This window comes from Otolemur garnettii, unplaced genomic scaffold, assembly GCF_000181295.1.
Source record: "Otolemur garnettii isolate 467f Iridium unplaced genomic scaffold, OtoGar3 scaffold00002, whole genome shotgun sequence".
Classification (NCBI taxonomy): domain Eukaryota; kingdom Metazoa; phylum Chordata; class Mammalia; order Primates; family Galagidae; genus Otolemur; species Otolemur garnettii.
The window spans coordinates 16,636,183-16,653,602 of record NW_003852397.1 but is presented as its reverse complement, the minus strand read 5'-3'; the positions used below and the strand labels follow the sequence as shown (position 1 = coordinate 16,653,602).

The following is a 17,420-nucleotide window of genomic DNA, read 5'->3' as shown; positions in this document are numbered from 1 at the left end:
GAAAGAAGGTAGTAGAAAAATATTTGACTACATAATTGCTAAAAATCAACAGATTATTGAAATATTTAAATTTGAAGATAAGCAATGAATCTTAAGAGGGATTATGAAAAGGGTGAAAATAAAGGAAATCCACATTAAGGCTCATCATAGACAAATTGCTAAAATACAAAGAGAAAGAGAAAATCTTAAAAGAAGCCTTATCAAATCTACACATTACATGTAGGGGATTAGCAGAAAAGTTTGCTAATATCTCTTTAGAAACAATGGAGCCCAGGAGGCAAAAGAATATCTTTAATGTGCTAACAGGCAAAACCAAAAGAGGCAATGTCCTAGGATTCTAAATTTAGAAAAAGTATACTTCAAAATAATTAAAGAAAGACGTTTAAAAATAAACAAAGGCAGCTGCATTTCAAACTATGCTAAAGGAAGTTCTTCCTGTTAAAAGACAGTAATACCAGATGGATATTTGGATTTTCAGGGTGGAGAGAGGGAATTACAAATAGGTGAGTGAATATGAAAGCCTTATTTTTCTTTTTAATTTATTTTAAATGCATATAAATCTTTAAAACAAAATTATGCCATAGTGGGGTTTATATTTACTAGCAAATATTTCTAATCAAATTTAAAGTTTACAGGGATTTTATTCAATCTCTTTGACTTTGCATTATAAATGTGGGTACAGACTAAGGATTTTTTTTTCTTTAAGAATCATCGTGTATTCTCCTAATTTATGTACTGAAAGATCCAGAAACAACAACTCACTAGTAACATTCTTAGTGCCTACTTTGTAGTTTCTAAATATTATTCTTCAAGGATTCCTTCTTCCTTTAGGATATAATTTTGTCTTTTTAAATTGAGGAAAACAGTTATGTAGTTTCAATGCAATGAGATATATTAAAAAATTTACTTCCATTCCAGTCCTACTTCCTTTATCTTCCCTTTCTCCCTCTATAGATGTGATATTCAGTGTGCTAGACAATAGCCCCGTGTGGCTATGGAAATTCATATTAGTTAAAATTAAAATGAAATTTTATTTCCTCAGTTCCATTACTCGTATCTCAAGTGCTCAACATGACAAGTAGCTAGTAACTCCCATATTATACAGTTCAGATTTTATAATATTTTTATCATCAACTAAAGTTCTATTGGAAACCACTAAAAATAGTATAAAGAGGTATAGCTAATAGATACATTTTTAAATTCTAAAAAAAAATAAGGTGGCAGTGAAGAGCAAAGGAAAAGAAAATGGATGGGGGAAAAGAAAATAAATAGGAAAATAGTAACTCTGAATGTATCCATATCAATAATTGTGCTTAAGGCAAATGGCCTAAATATTTTGATTAAAACAGAGATTCTCACAATGAAATAAAAACAGAATACCCAATATGTGCTGCATTTAAAAATTCATTTTAAAGAAACAGTTAAGTAGAAAATAAATACAGAAAAACAGTGCAGAAGACTGACATGGCCATGTTCAGTGTCAGATGGACATAAAGAAAAAGAAGTATCAGATTAAAAGAAACATTTCATAATGATATATTGTCAATATACTAGGAAGTCATAACAATCAATGTGATCCTAATAACAGAGATTCAAAATATTTGAAGCACTGAAATAGAAATTAAGGGTGAAACAGGCAGATCTACAATTAGAGTTAAAGATTTTAACGTCTCTTTTAGCAATGGATAGAACAGATCAACAGATTATGTGTGAAGAGTTACATGATATAAATGACACTATTAATCACTTGATCTAATTCATATTTATGGATATTACACTTAGTGATTATTGAGTGCCCATTCTTTTCAAAGACACCTGGCATGCACACAAAGATAAGATTGTACGTTCAATGAAGTGCAAGTCATACTAAACTTAAGATAATTGGCATAATGCAAAATACGTTCTAAAAATGCCATAAAATTAATTAAAATTCAAGAGCCAGAAACCAGGAAAAAGATTATCTGGAAATTAAACAACACACTTCTTACTAATATGTAGCTCAAAGAAGAAATCACAGGGGAAATCAGAAAATATTTCAAACTGAATGAAAATGAGAATGCAAGACCAAAATTTGTGGAGATAGCTGAAGTATTTCTAAGAGGGATGTTTTGAACTTTAATTTTTATATTAGAAAATAAGAATGATCTAAAATTAATGTCTCAAATTTCTGCTCAAAGAGACTAGAAAAAGAAGAAAAAATTACATCCAAAACAAATATACAAAAGCAAATAATAAAGATTAGAGTGGGACTGGGTGCAGTGGCTCACAGCTGTAATCCCAGCACTCTAGAAGGCGGAGGTGGGTAGATTGCCTGAGCTCACCGGTTCAAGACCAGCCTGAGCTAGAGGGAGATCTGATCTAAAAATAGCTAGGCATTGTAGTAGGCACCTGTAGTTCCACTTACTTGAGGGACTGAGGCAAGAGAATCACTTGAGCCCAAGTGTTTGAGGTTGCTGTGAGCTGTGATACCATGGTACTCTGCTGAGGGCTGCAAAGTGAGACTCAGACTCTATCTAAAAAAAATAAAAAAAGGGTGGTGCCTGTGGCTCAAAAGGATAGGGCGCCGGCCCCATATGCCGGAGGTGGCAGGTAAAAACCCAACCCTGGCCAAAAAAAAAAAAAAAAACAAGATTAGAGTAGAAATCAGTGATGCAATGACACAGAACAAACTAAAGAAAAGTAACAAAATCAAATGTTTATTTAAATTGAAAAACCCTCTTTAGGGTTCCCATTGTTTAGTGGTTAGGGTGCTGGCCACATACTCTGGGGCTGGTGTGTTTGAAACTGGCCCGGGCCTGCTAAATAAAAAAAAATAGCTTGCTGTTGTGGTAAGCACCTATAGTCCCAGCTACTAGGGAGGCTGAGGCAAGAGAATCACTTGAGCCCAAGAGTTTGAGGTTACTGTGAGCTGTGACACGATAGCACTCTACTGAGGGTGACAAAGTGAGATGTGGTCTTAATAAAAAAGAAAAAAAGAAAGAAAAACCCTCTCTAAATTGATTAAGAAAATAAGAGAGCCTAAATTACCAAGATCAATGGTGAAAGAAGGGTATGAATGATGACTCTATAAACATAAAAGGTTAATAAGTGAATGTTATGAAATTGAAAAATTCCTTTAAAACTATGCTTATCTAAACTGAACCAATAAAGAAAGAAAAGCTGAATAGCTAGTTATCTGTTAAAGAAATTGAGTTCTTCGTGAAGAACCTTCTCACACACACAAAAAGCCAGATGATTTCACCCATGGATTCTATGAAACACTTTTAGGAGAAAACACCAATCAGACACAAGTTTTTTTATAGGAAAAACAGGTAGAAGAAAGATTTTCTAACTTTTGAGGTCCTCATAACACTGATACAGAAATGAGACATAAACATTACCAAGAAAAGAGGAGAAGATTATAGATCTATATCCCAATGAATACAGGCCAAAAATGTTTAATAAAATATTGTACTATCAAACCGGGTCCAGCAATATATAAAAAGATCACTTATTATGATTAAGTGATGTTTATCCCAGGAATGCAGAGTTGACTTAACATTCCAAAACAAAAATATCGTTTACCATATTAACAGAATGAAGAGATGATTTTAATAAATGTAGAAACAGCATTTGACAAAACTTTATACCCTTATATGATAAAAACCTCCCAACATTTAATCCTTAATCTGATAAATACTGTCTTTGAAAAATGTATGTTTGGGGGGCAGGAACAAGGGTGATTGGTGGGGTCTTACCAATGTGCACGGTCTGAGGGTGTTCAGAACCACCCATGGGTGAAGGGCTCAACTTGAACTTTAGAAATAAGAACAATGTAACTTAAACATTTAAACCCAATATAATCTGAATTAAAAAAAAAAGAAAAACATACATCTTGAATCTTATTTAATGCATAGATATTTAACCTAAATCTAGGTCTCTCTTATTACTTTTATTTAAAATTGTATGAAGTCCTAGTATGATGAGAGTTAAATAGAAGACATATAGATCAGAAAGAAAGTTATAAAACTATGCGTTTGAAGATGGCTTGATTCAGCCAAAACAAACCAAACATCCCCCCACCCCCACCAAACAGAAGACCCTCTTCCTGGTCCTAAGTGCCACTCCAGTGCCTTCTAGTGTTTTACATTGTAGCAGATAGGTTAGTCAGACTTGGCTTCTGATGCCAACTGGTCCTCAAAATTATACCTTTCTTACAGTTGTACATGTTGAGAATTCACATAGGTAATGTGCATTGGTAGGTTGGCAGTATAGTACTTGGCCAAAAGGGATAGACTTATTATTAAGGGATTACTTAATAATAACTTAATAGTTAAACTATTATCATCATCCAGTCTTCCTTCTGGAAGGACAAGAAAAAGAAAATAGTGACAAATTCGCACGTAATTGGATTTAACTTTTACCAAAGTACATTACTTAAACATTAGTTTTTAATTCTCCAAGCTGCTTTAAAGAGTCCTTTATGCAGATTGCCTTCACTGACCTTTCCTTTCCCCTTCAGTCTTGGATTCTCCTGAAGCTACCTTTTTGAGTCACTTTCTGATTAGTCTGTCCTTGGACATGTTTTTAATACATCTGTCATAATAGGTAGAACATATCTCTGTCATTCTTAAAACTTCCAAGTCCTACCTTGTTTATTAACCCCCTCCCCGCTGATATTATCAACCTTCAAAACAATGTTCCTTTAGCATTTTATCTGAACTGTAAAATATAATTCCCACGACTTTTCTGAAAACATCTTTTTCTTTCCTTTTGCTAGAGGATAAAAATAGAGCTCATTAACGTAGTTCATCTCTGCCTGCCTATCTGCTGGCCTGATCCCTCAACAGCCTCATCGCTCATCTCCCTGCTTTGCTGTATAGTGTCACCCTCCTTATGTGCCCTTATCCCTCTCCATGATGCAGCGCCATCAGGTCATTTCAGAGACCATTTTAAATTATTTGATGGTGTATTTGCCCAACAATACACAGTGAGTCCTTGAGAACAAGGAACATTCCTTTGTTCCATTATTTTTATTGTTAGCATCTGGCACAATTACTAATAAGCAGCTGGCATTAAAATATTTTGAGTAAATGAATAAGTGAGTAGATCATCATTATCAACCTGGAAGATTTTTAATTCATAAGAATAGTTATTGGTTTGGGGAATTAATTTTATGCTTTAGTCTTAAAACACGTCAAACGTTTGACTTTCCTTTAGTTTCCTTATCCTTATCACATAAAACCTCATTTTTCTCTTGAAAAACTGATGAAGTAGAATATTTATATTTTGTGCTTCTATAAATTTGAGGATAATTAATGTCTGAGACTAGCAACAGCTTACAATATTTTTGGGAGAACAATGATGACATTGTAAATATTTTTGGTTCCAGAAATGCTTAGCACATCACAATTTTCCAGTAGGCTAATGTCTTTAAAATTCCCAGTGTGTGAGAAATGGATTGTTTGTTCTAGAAACTAGCTGCTGAAATCCTCTCAAGTCTCTTTAAAATTCTGTTCAGGTTGTTTTTGTTCAAATACAGTTGTCCGGTTGTTTTTACCTAAAGTTCTATAATAGTTAATTTGTTTAGAGCAGCACATCTGATGTTACCATGATTATATGTGGTCCAAATTGTTTTACTTCTTAGATGGAGTCCATAAACACCAGTCGAATTCTTTATGTATACATAATGCAAAAATCTTCAATATATTATTGTTATATGTGATTTGAAAAGATTGTTGTGTCTTTTTCTATCAAAGTGAACCTTCATTAAACTTTTTTAGTAATCTGTCATAGTTATAGTAGATGGAAAAGACACTTCAAGCATAAAAGAGAGGATTATGCATGATTGTACCTAAATATGGCTAGATTAATATTAGGAACACTATAAAATGTTTGCACATTCAATTTATAAAGCATTTTTTAGCTTGCCTTATCTGTATTCTCAGTATGAAGCAAATTGGATTAAAAATAAAAGTATAATGAAATTCGTTTTATTTATCATCTTCCCAGTCAGTACCTGGTGAGTAGTGAATTTAGTCTATACAGGAGTTTCCTAGGTGGCGTGAACCATGCAGTTTCTCTCTGCTTTCCTTGCAGTTTACAAATATAATTAATAGTCATATTCTGCAAACATTTTTTCCTTGTTAGTTTTTTTTTCCTCCTATGTAGTGCATACTTTTTGTGCAGTGTTCTTTTAATAGGCATTCAATAGGTGGCAACTAATTTATTACATTTATTTAGTTATTTATTGCTATTCAAGAAAATATTAGCCTTAAATCATGTATTTTTTTTCTTCTTAAATTGGTTAGAAACTTCATCTTCATTTTATGGAAAATTATAGTAGGGAGCAAAATATGGATACTTTTAAAAAACTTAACATGAGTTCGTTTTTTATCTAGAAACGTTTGTTGAAAATCACTGTACGGGCACTGTTATTTGTTGAATAACATTGCATTTTGTTGCAATAACATTGCAATAAAAGAAGAAATATAAAATAGACTCTACTTTCTGGGTCCTTATGCAGGCACTGTAGAAAAGAGTAACACCGTTAAATAGTGTCTGAGGATTATATTGTGATTTGTAATGAGCAACCTTACCGTGGAAATAAGAAAATAAAGATTATTTCTGCTACCAGCTTTCTCAGTGTGCATGTTTGGACAACCCAACTCACTTGACCTCAAGTTTTTTTTTTTTATCTGTTAAACGAGAGATTGAATTTAATGTTCTTGTTAATTTTCTGAGTTTTTAATTTTCTAATTCTAATGAAAATTCTCAATTTTTCTGATCTCAAATTTCTGAGTCTAGTGAAAATTTTTAGAAAATGACACAAAAAACTTAATAGTTACAAGTAAATACAATGACTTTAATATATACAAAAGATAGAGAAGTATGGACAGAGTACTGGCTTTGCAGATGTGCATGGAGTTAATTGAAAAGTCTTTAGAGAAAACGTTGTACAAACTTTTGAAAACTTAGAAAGTGGGATAATGAGCCAGTGAGAGGGCAAGAGGAGCGTGTCAGTAGGATAAGAAAGTGTGTACAGGTGGCAGTCGGTTGAACGCGACCACACGTAGATTTGCCCTGACTGAAGTAGAGAGTTCATGGGGAGAATAATGGGAAATGAGGCTTTTGAGACTGTCAAGAAAAGAAAAGGGTCAGTTAATGAAGTGCCTTGAAAGTCATGCTAAGAAGTTTAGATCTGATGTTTAGTGATGGGTAACCACTGAATGCTTTTGAACTGGGGAATCAAAGAATGAAATATGTCTGAGAAAAATATTATAGTTGCTTTTAATAAGAGGAAATTAGAGCAGAGAGCTTAAAAATTTTATGGAGAGATCACCTTAGTAAGAGTGTGCCAGACGATGAGCTGGTTTTGATAGGAAAAGCCATAGCTTTTTAAAAGTTAACTATAATATCTAGGTTAATTAGATTTCCAGTGAATGTAGTTAAAAGATTAGCCTTATGGGTTTGAGGGCAAGAATATATAGAATTTAATATCTTGCTGCATAGCCCCTAAGTGTTATTCTCTTTAGTTTCTTACATATCAGATATAACAGTGCAAAGAATAAAAAAGTAGATTATTGAATTTTTAGTCAGATCCAAACTTTTCAGGAAACACATGGTATTTTAAAACATTTTCCAGACCTCGTACATGTGTTCTGTAATAGTTATTATGTTATGCATTGTCAGCTCATAGATTATTTGTTCACGTTGTCAATTTTGTACTTATATGTAGGTATTTTGTATCCATGTGAATTCATTAGGTTTATTTAACATTAGCCCTCATGATCCATACAGCTATAAAATTTTACATGGATGACTTTTCCATGGATATGGTTGAAAAACTTGAATGTTTTTTTGTTGTTATTGTTGAGACAGAGGATGTTTTTTTTGTTGTTGTTGTTGAGACAGAGTCTTACTATGTTGCCCTTGGTAGAGTGCCATGGCGTCAGATCACAGCCAACTCAAACTCTTGGACTTAAGTGATTCTCTTACCTCAGTCTCCCAAGTAGCTGGGAGTATAGGTGCCCGCCACAATACCTGGCTATTTTTTGTTGTAGTTGTCATTATTGTTTAGCTGACGTAGGCCAGGTTCGAACCCACCACCCTCCGTGTATGTGACTGGTGCCGTAACCACCATGCTACAGGTGCTGAGCCAAAAAAGGATGAACCTTTTAAATGACTGTTTTCTTTCTTCCCATCTAGTCTTTCCTAGCACTGGTGAACTTATTATCCTATCCTGCTGTTTATGAACTGGCAGGCAATCAAGATCTTCCTAATAAAGCAGAATATTCTCTTCGGGAAGTCCCAACATGTGTCATTGTAAGTCATTTTCTTTGATGCATTCTCTTTTATAAATGCTACTATTTGAAGATGGTAGTAAGCATGCAGTTTGATAATAAAAATAAAAGAAACATTATTTAATGACTTTTTAGGACTTATTTTTAAGTTTTACCCATGGGTCATCAGCTTTTAAATAATCTATAAATGAGATCTTTGATCCAGGTCACCAAATAGTCCCAACATCTGTCAGAATATAAAGCTAACTTTTCCAAGGTTAGAAGGAAAGAAAGTTTGCATTAATAAGAGTGAATGTATGAATGATATTTTAATGATTTATTATGTTGTTAATCATACCAGTGCTGTTCTTTCATTGGCTAGGATAATTAATAAATAAATGAATGAATAAATTATATCCAAGGGAGCCAATACATTTTCTGCTTATATTTAAATGAGCTACATATTATTGTCTCACAAGGACACACATATAAATTTATTAAATTGGGACTTATTTTATATTTATACTCATATAGATGAGTAATTTAGTCATTCAGGAATATTTAGTTCCTTATCTTTGAGAATGTTTATGAATTAAACACACATAAACACTTGTATATATGCATATAAAAGTTAGCAAAGAATTACTTGATACTGCAATTTTATTATTAATCATTATTTCTATTTTCTGGTCACTTTATGTGTTACTGTTTTTGTAAACATAATTTTGTCTTTTTGAATACCTTTAGCCCCTGTTATTGCTAAATTCTTGAATTTTTAAAAAATTCGTCTACTTTCATAAGTTTTTGGTAACTCATATGAAGTGAAATATGAAATATAAAGTACTTTTATTATTTCACACTAATTTAGATTCTGTTATTTTCTTTTCCTTGAAGTGTTTCAATTGCATCTTTTGCTTACTTGTTTTTGGCACTTCAGTACAGATATACATCAGCATTATTGTGGGTTTGGTTCAAGACTGACTGCTATAAAGTGCAGATCACAATACAATGAGTCACAGATTTTTTGGTTCTTCAATATGTATAAAAGATGTGTTTCTACTATACTGTAGTCTATCGAGTGAGAAATAATAGTATATTTTTAAAAACCTGTACATGTAGCTTAGTTTTAAAAGTATTGCTGAAAAATGCTAATGATCATCCAAACCTTCAGCAAATCATAATCGCTTTGCTGGGGTAGGGTCCTGCCTCAACATTGACGGCTGGGTGGTAGTTGCTGAAGTTTGCAGTGGCTGTGTCAGTTTCTGAAAATGATAGAACAATGAAGTTCACTTCATCAATGAACTCTTCCTTTCCTGAAAGACTTTTCTGTAGCATGCAAGGCTTTTTGATAGCATTTTACCTATAGTAAAAGTTCTTTCAGAATTAAAGTCCATCCTTTCAAATCCTGTTGCACCTTTATCAACTAAGTTTATGTAATAACAGTCTAAATTTTTACTTGTCTTTTCAACAGTGTTCACTATGTCTTCACCAAGAGTAGATTGTATCTCAAGAAATTGCTTTCTTTGTTTATTCGTAAGAAGCAACTACTCACCTGTTAAAGTTTGATCGTGAGTTTGCAGCAATTCAGTCACATCTTTAAGATCCACTTCTAATTCTAGTTCTTTTGCTTTTTACCCCATCTTTAGTTACTTCTTCTTCCACTGAAGTCTTGAACTTCTTTAAGGACATCCATGAATGTTGGAATCAACTTCTTCCAACCTCCTGTTAAGGCTGAAAGTTTTACCTCCTCCCAGGAATCATGGATGTTCTTAACGATATCTGGATATGGAACCCTTTCCACAAGGTTTTCAATTTACTTTGCCCAGATTTATCAGAGGAATCAGTAGGTATAGGTTAGTGCTACATGAAATTCATTTCTTTAGTAATAGGACTTAAAAGTCAAAATTACTCCTCAATTTACAGGATACAGAGAGGCTGTTCCAATTTGTTAGTCATGAAAAAAAAAATCTCCTTGTACCTCTGCTTCAAAGCTCTTAGGTGACCAAGTGAATTGCTAATAGGCAGTGATATTTTGAAAGGAATCTTTTTCTTCTGAGCAGTGGGTCTTAACAGTGACCTTAAACGATTTGGTAAACTATACGGCAGACAGGTCTACTGTCATCCAGTCTTTGTTGTTCGTTCATAGAGCATGGGCAGAGTAGAGTCATAATTCTTCGTGGCTCTAGGATTTTTGGAATGGGTAGATGAGCATTGGTTTTAACTTAAAGTCACCAACTGGACTAGCCCCTACCAAAGGAGTTAGCCTTTCTCTGAAGCTTCGGAGCCTGGAAGCCCGGCCTTGACTTCTCTCTAGCTATGACAGTCCTAGTTGTCATCTTCTTCCAATAAAAGGCTGTGTGACTGCATTGGAATCAGTTATTTACTGTAGCCACCTTTGCCCTTTCCTTACCTAGATCTTCTGGATAACTTGCTGCAGCTTTGCCTCAGCACTTGCTGCTTCACCTTGCACTGTCATGTTATGTAGCAGGCTTCTTGAACCAGTCTCTGCTAGCTTCAAACTTTTCGTCTTCAGCTTCCTCACTGCTGTCATCCCTCAGAACTGAAGAGAGTTAGGGTCTTCTCTGAAATAGGATTTGGCTTGAGAGTATGTTGTACTTGATTTGATCTTCCATCCAGATCATTCAAACTTTCTCCATGTTGGCAATAAGCCTGTTTCATTTATCAATCATATATTCATTCAGTAGCACTTGTAATTACTTTACGAAGTTTCCCTTTGTATTTACAACTTGCTTTCTTGATGCAAGAGGCCTAGTTTTTGACCTGTCTCATCTTTGGTATGCCTTCCTTACTCAGCTTAACCGCTTCTAGCTTTTGATTTAAAACAAGAGGTATATAACTCTCCTTTTTACTTGAACATGTAAAGGCCATTACCGGGTTAATTGGCCTAATTCAAATACTATGTGTCTCAGGGAATAAGGTGAACTGAGAGGAGGAAGAGAAAGAAGAATGACTAGTTGGAGGAGTCAGAGTTCTCTGTCATATATGGCCACAATTCATGAAACCCCAAGACAATTACAAAGTAACTTTGAAGATCACTGATTACAGATGATTGTAAAAGATAGAATAATTAAGAAAAGTTCGAAGTTTTGCAAGAATTACCAAAATGTGGCACAGAGACACAAAGTGAGCATAATGCTCCTGGAAAAATGACCCTGGTACACTTGCTGGAAACAGTGGAGTTGCTGCTTCCTGTCCATTTGTCAATGCGTTATCTGTGAGGCAGAATAGAGTAACACAATAACATGAGGTAGGCCTGTAGTTTGGTGTATCTGTCTCTCCCACCACACCATGGGTGCCTTATGTCCTTAGCATATGCCCATTATCTGGCAGGAATCCAATAACAGACTTGGGAGTCAAGTAATATAGGTCAACGAATTGTCACTGAACAACTGAAGCCATGAAATTGTATGAGATCATTCTGGGGGGCACAGAACAGAGGAAGGGAAGTCCACAAAGACAACTATGCAGGAGAGACCAGAGTAACTGGAAGGAACAAGAGCTAAGCAGTGTGACAGCCACTGGAGAAGAGAATGGAGGTAAAGGGAGATCAACTGTGTTATACGCTGCAAAGTGATAAATGCCGTTAAAGGAGGGAACGGGTTTCCCTGGATTAGGAAATTACACACTCACTGAAGAATTTCAGTTGGTTAAGATACTAGATTACATGGGCTTCTAAAGTTGATAGAACAGAACAAAGTATTGACTTCAAGCACAGGCACTTTTTTCAGGAACAAAGCAAACTATAGAGTGGTAGCTAAAAGAAGACACAGCTCGAGAGAGTTGTTTGTTTTAATAGCAAAGTCTATACGTGTTTAAAGGAGGATGGGAAGCAGTGATTCTCCTAGAGGGTGGAAATATAATGCCTCGGGGAAGAGTGGAGCAATAAAACTGTAGTTAAGTGTTTTAAGACTAAGAAAACAAATAATCCTTCCATGTAGACGTATAAGAATACAACAGACCAAACATCCAAGCCATTGTCCCTAGATCCTAACAAGTTATATTTTTCTACTAGAAATGTAGTACATTCTTAGTAACCTTCCTGTTGTATTATTTCTCATAGGTTAGACTCTTAATGGATAGAATCTTAATGATTGGGGTGCTTCTTAGGCTTTATTAAAGAAGACCTAATTTTAAAAGTTGCTTTTTTTCTTTGATGTGAGTTCCATGGCAGGAACCCTAGGGAGTCTTGCACCACTGTGTGTGTGTTTGAGTGTACATGTGCCCATATGTGTGAGCTTTACTTACTCTTGTAACATTTTTAAGCTTACATTAAAAAAAAAGCATAATAAACACCCATGTGCCTGTCACTAAAGTCAAGTTTTTATGGACATTCTCTCAGTTTTCTTCCACTTATTTATAAAGCATATTTCAGGCATAATATGGATTTACCTGTAAATAATTTAGAATCTATCTATAACTGATAAGGACTCTTTGTTTTTCTTTGGTTTGCCACCATGGCAATTATTACATGAATATGTAAAATAATGGCTATACTCCCTCAATATTATCTAATATATAGTCTGTATAGTAGCCTTTTTCATTGTCTCAGACATCTTTTTTACAGTTGGTCAAGTCATGATCCACACAGGGTCACATGATACATTCAGTCATTACGTCCTTTAAGTCTCTTCTAATCTTCCCCTCCTTGTGTTTCCATACCATTGATTTATTAGGGAAACTGGGTTATCTGTTCTGTGTTGCATTGATTTATTGTTTCATTAGAAGGGATGAAATGGTGAAACTAATTCTTCCATCGGAAATTTAATAAGGGTAACCCTGAAATACAGTTCTTTCATGAAAGGAAGAATAAATACTTGAATCTTTATTTGTAAATTTTTAGGGTGATGAATTGGTGCTCCAGTAATTTCCCGTAGAGAAGCTTTATTGTCATTGTTATTCTTACGATTGTTAGGAACTTCTGATTTTAAATGTGTTTAATCCAGTGCAGTTTTTATTGCTTTTGATGATTAAGATATCCTTTCTTTGGCCGAGTCCTTTGGCTATGCACATATTAGTGTTTGATGTTTTGCTTTCTGTATTCTCATAAAAGATGTTCTAGATTAAATGGTGTACATTTCCGGCACAGGCCCAGAAATCAGCCATCTTCAAAGAATCTTTATTCCTTTTAGTAGGAAATAGTATCTAAAAACTGCATCTTCCAACCTTGAATTCAAACCCAGTTTTATACTAATACAGGATGTGAATTTTGATCCTTATTTTGATCCTTATTCTACACTGCTTGGAAACAGTATTCTTAGAACATTATTTTTTCACAATGCAATTAATTGAAGATTATAGACAACACACACACACACAAAAATAAAAACTGCATCTAAGGCATTAGGAATGTTCACTATTAGGACATTATTAATATTTCTAGGCCTTTCAGTGGACTGTCAAGAGGAATTTTTTTTTAATTCTTAAGAGAAAAATTAATCCTGAATTTGTATTATTTACTTCTCTACTTATACCTTTTTTTTCAATGAAAGGCTTGTTTCCTAAGGTTTTCATTAGCAAAATTACTTATTTGCTTTTTCGTGCAGCGTATATATAGTAGCTTCAAAATAAAATCAATGAATGCATATTGACATTTTGTCCTTAGAATATATGCCACTGGGGATTTGCAATCAAATGATATACTATGTTCTAAAATCATTTGATGTAAGTAAATCTCTACTCTGCCTCACTATGTTGCTAAATTGATAGATGGGTTTGTTTCAGAATGTTTTAAATTTAGAAGGGTTGTTTTTACTTTATTTCTTCTTTTTAATTTTCTCTTTTTTTAATTATAGGAAACAATTAAGTGATTCCAATATATACCCAGGTACATTTACAGAATACACTTCTATAATAATCTCCTTTTCCCTCCCTTGCCTCATAGATTGTGATTTTCAGCACTTTAGCCACAACTGTATGTGGTTATTTAAATTTGAATTAATTAAAATGAAATACAATTAGAAATGTATTTCCTTGCTGTCCATATTTCAAGTTCTTGTACTCACTAGCCATATATTGCTGGAAGCTAGGAAGAGCATAGGTAGAGAATATTTCCATCATTGCAAAAAGTTCTGTTGTGCAGCATTTCTCTCTAAGTAACAAAATGGTTTTTGGTTTATTCTTCTATTTTCCTTTAAAAATATATATTTTTTTATCTTAAGAAATCTTCATATTTCTTAAGCAAAAGTAGCATGCTATATACACTTTCCTGTGCTTTTAATTTTTCTCTTAACTGTGTGTCTTAGACTAGATTACTCCATAGCAGTATATAGTGCTCTTTCTTGACCTTTTGTCCAAAGGTGCATAGGGACTCCTTGTGGAGATGTGCTACAGTTTACTTATCCAGTCTCTTATTGGTAGACACTTGAGTTCTTTTGAATATTTTGCTATTAAATAAATGATGTCAAAATTAATAGCCTTAGCTTGTATTATATTCTCCAGTATATATCTATCTATCTATCTCTATATCTCTATATCTATATCTATGTATATGTTTTTCTATTGCTGCATAATAAATTTCCACAAATTTAGCAGATTAAAACAAAACCAAATTCATTAACTCACAGCTGTGTGGCTTAGAAGTCCATCACAGTATATCTGAGTTTTCTTTACATAGAATTATAAGTCTAAAATGAAGGTATTGGCAAGCCTGAGTGCTTGTCTGGCATCTCTGGGGAAGAATCTGCTTTTAAACTCATTCATGTTTTGGCAGATTTCAGTTTCTTACAGTTGTAGGACTTGAAGTCCCTGGACTTTTTTACTGGCTGTCAGCCGGGACTTTTTGTATCTAGAGGCTGCTTTCAGGTTTTTGTCTCGTGGGCCCTCCCATTTCAGCAGTGAATAACTTCCCTCATAGCAGATCCCTCTCATTTTTTGAATCTCTGTGAATTTCTGTTCTGTGTCCAGTCAGGGAAAACTCTGCTTTTAAAATTGCTCATTAGCAGGACACTGTGGCGGATGCCTATAGTCCCAGCTACTCAGGAGGCTGAGGCAAGAGGATCACTTGAGTCCAGGAGTTTGAAGTTGCTGTGAGCTATGACACCATAGCACTCTACCCAGGGTGACAGAGTGAGACTCTGTCTCATAGAATAAATAAATAAAATGAAATTAAATTGCTCATGCTGCTAATTCAGATCCAGTCCATTAATCTCCTATCTTAAAGTCAACTGATTATGGGTTTTAGTTACATCTACAAAAACAAAAATCTCTTCACAGCAGTACTTGTATTTGGTTTTGAGGTCTGAGAATCTTGGAGGCCGTGTTAGAATTGTGCCTACCACAGTATCTTTGGACTAGATTTCTAGAAATGTAATTACTAGGCTTAAAGGTAAATTTATATGTAATTATGTTTCAACATATGGTATATATTACTGTATTTCTATTCACAGGGGATAATCCTTTTGTATTCCCATCAATAAGCTATTATAGTGCCTGTTTCCTGGAAATTACAAATTGACTTCCCTGCGAGTGTCACTTGCCAGAAAGAACTGGCTGTATGCAGTGTTATTTTGGGGACATGAGACCAGCTCTGGCCCCTCATCAGAAGCATTCAAATGCTCTAGGCAGTGTGCAGGGTCCTAGAACTTTCAGGTGAGTCTTATTCTCCGCTGCAGCAGAGCTGGTGGAGGAGTAAGCCTGGGAGGGATTGGGTCAGATGAGTTTCCCCTAAGGCTGCACAGATGTGGTAAGGAAGCTGTCCTGGCAGGGTTTGAATTTCCCTGTGAATAGCCACCATAGAAGGGCTGTAGTGGCCTCACCAAACCAGAAAGTCTGCTGTTGGGGTGGAGCTATCTAAGCTTTATAATCTGGCTGTCAGGAGTAGGTTTTGCTTCTCTCCCCTTCTCCAGCTTCTCTGTTTCTTTTCTGCATCAGTCAGCAGGCAGGAGCCCAAACCTGGCAAGGTATTCAACATTTGGTAGCTTCCCTGTCCAGGATCTAGCCCTGGGCTGTGAGCACAGCCTTCTTCCTGTGGGGGGAAGTGTACACTGGGTGTGTGTTGTAGCTCACATCCACATTGTGCTCTCTTTTCATTTCGGCCTAGCTAGGCTCCCTTGCCTCACAAGATTAATTCCTAATCTCCCCTTTGTTCCCCCAAACAAATGATTGAGTTCTGGCGGTACAAGATTGGCCTGCAGGCTTGTTCCCAGGTTCCTGAAGATCCATTCCTGACTGTGCCAGGGAGAAGTGTGCTGGTCCCATGTCATCTGTGGGATGCTCAAGCAGGTTTGATGTCCCTCTGCTTCAGGTGTGCCCTGCTCTGATGGAGCAGCAGGGTGACCAGCACTAGGGAAGGCCAGTGAGCAGGGAGCTCACAGTCTGTGCAATCCTTAGTCTGTTGCAAGTCTCTGCGAAAAAAGCTTTGAGCCCCATTCTCAGTGTGAGCCTCAGTGTGGTGGGAAGTAGCTGCTCCTGAGAACCCTAGAGTTTTAGTCCCTTTCTTGGCAGCTCTGGGTTCAGGGAAGGGCAAGGGAGGAAAAGAGAAGGAATGCAGGAGAACTAGCACTCTGGTCATTCTTTTCCTCTGTCTGGAAGGAATTTACAATTGTGAATTGTGCTATGATAAACATATCACTGCTTGTCTCTTTTTGATACAATGATTTCCTTTCCTGTGGGTAGATACCTAGTATTGGGATTACTGGACTGAATGGTGTGTCTACTTTCGGGTCCATACTACTTTCTATACAGGTTGTACTAATTTTCATTCCCACCTATAGCAAATAAGTGTTTCCTTTTCATAGCATCCATGTCAGTATCTATTTTAAAACTTTTTAATAATAGTTATTCTGATTGGGGTAAAATGGTATCTCATGATTTTTAACAATTAGTGATGATTAGTGACTTTGAGCATTTTTATATGTTTTTTGGTCATTTGTATCTGATCTTCTGATTAATGTCCAGCTATCTGTGTCTTTTGGACTGGCTTAGTTTTATTCATAGGCTAACCAATCACATGCCACTCCTAGAAGTACAATTGCAGGAACAGTGGAACATTGTGATTCACATATTTCTCACCCTTTACCTGCCTATTTTTAAGTAAAGGGGGTCAGATAGCACAAACGTGGGTTTTGGGACAATTACAGAATAGGCACTAAAACATGTATTTATATAGAATTGATACTTCTCTGCCAGGAAACTGCCTGG

The 17,420-nt window shown here is 35.2% G+C and overlaps 1 protein-coding gene across 1 annotated transcript in view; it reads left to right on the top strand.

Moving 5' to 3' along the window:
• Positions 1-17,420, top strand: part of TBC1D32 (TBC1 domain family member 32) — a 231,150-nt gene that overhangs the window by 90,238 nt on the left and 123,492 nt on the right. The window contains exon 21 of the mRNA XM_023512752.1: positions 8,188-8,304. Within this exon, the coding sequence (XP_023368520.1) occupies positions 8,188-8,304 (117 nt within the window). The remainder of the gene's footprint in view (positions 1-8,187; positions 8,305-17,420) is intronic.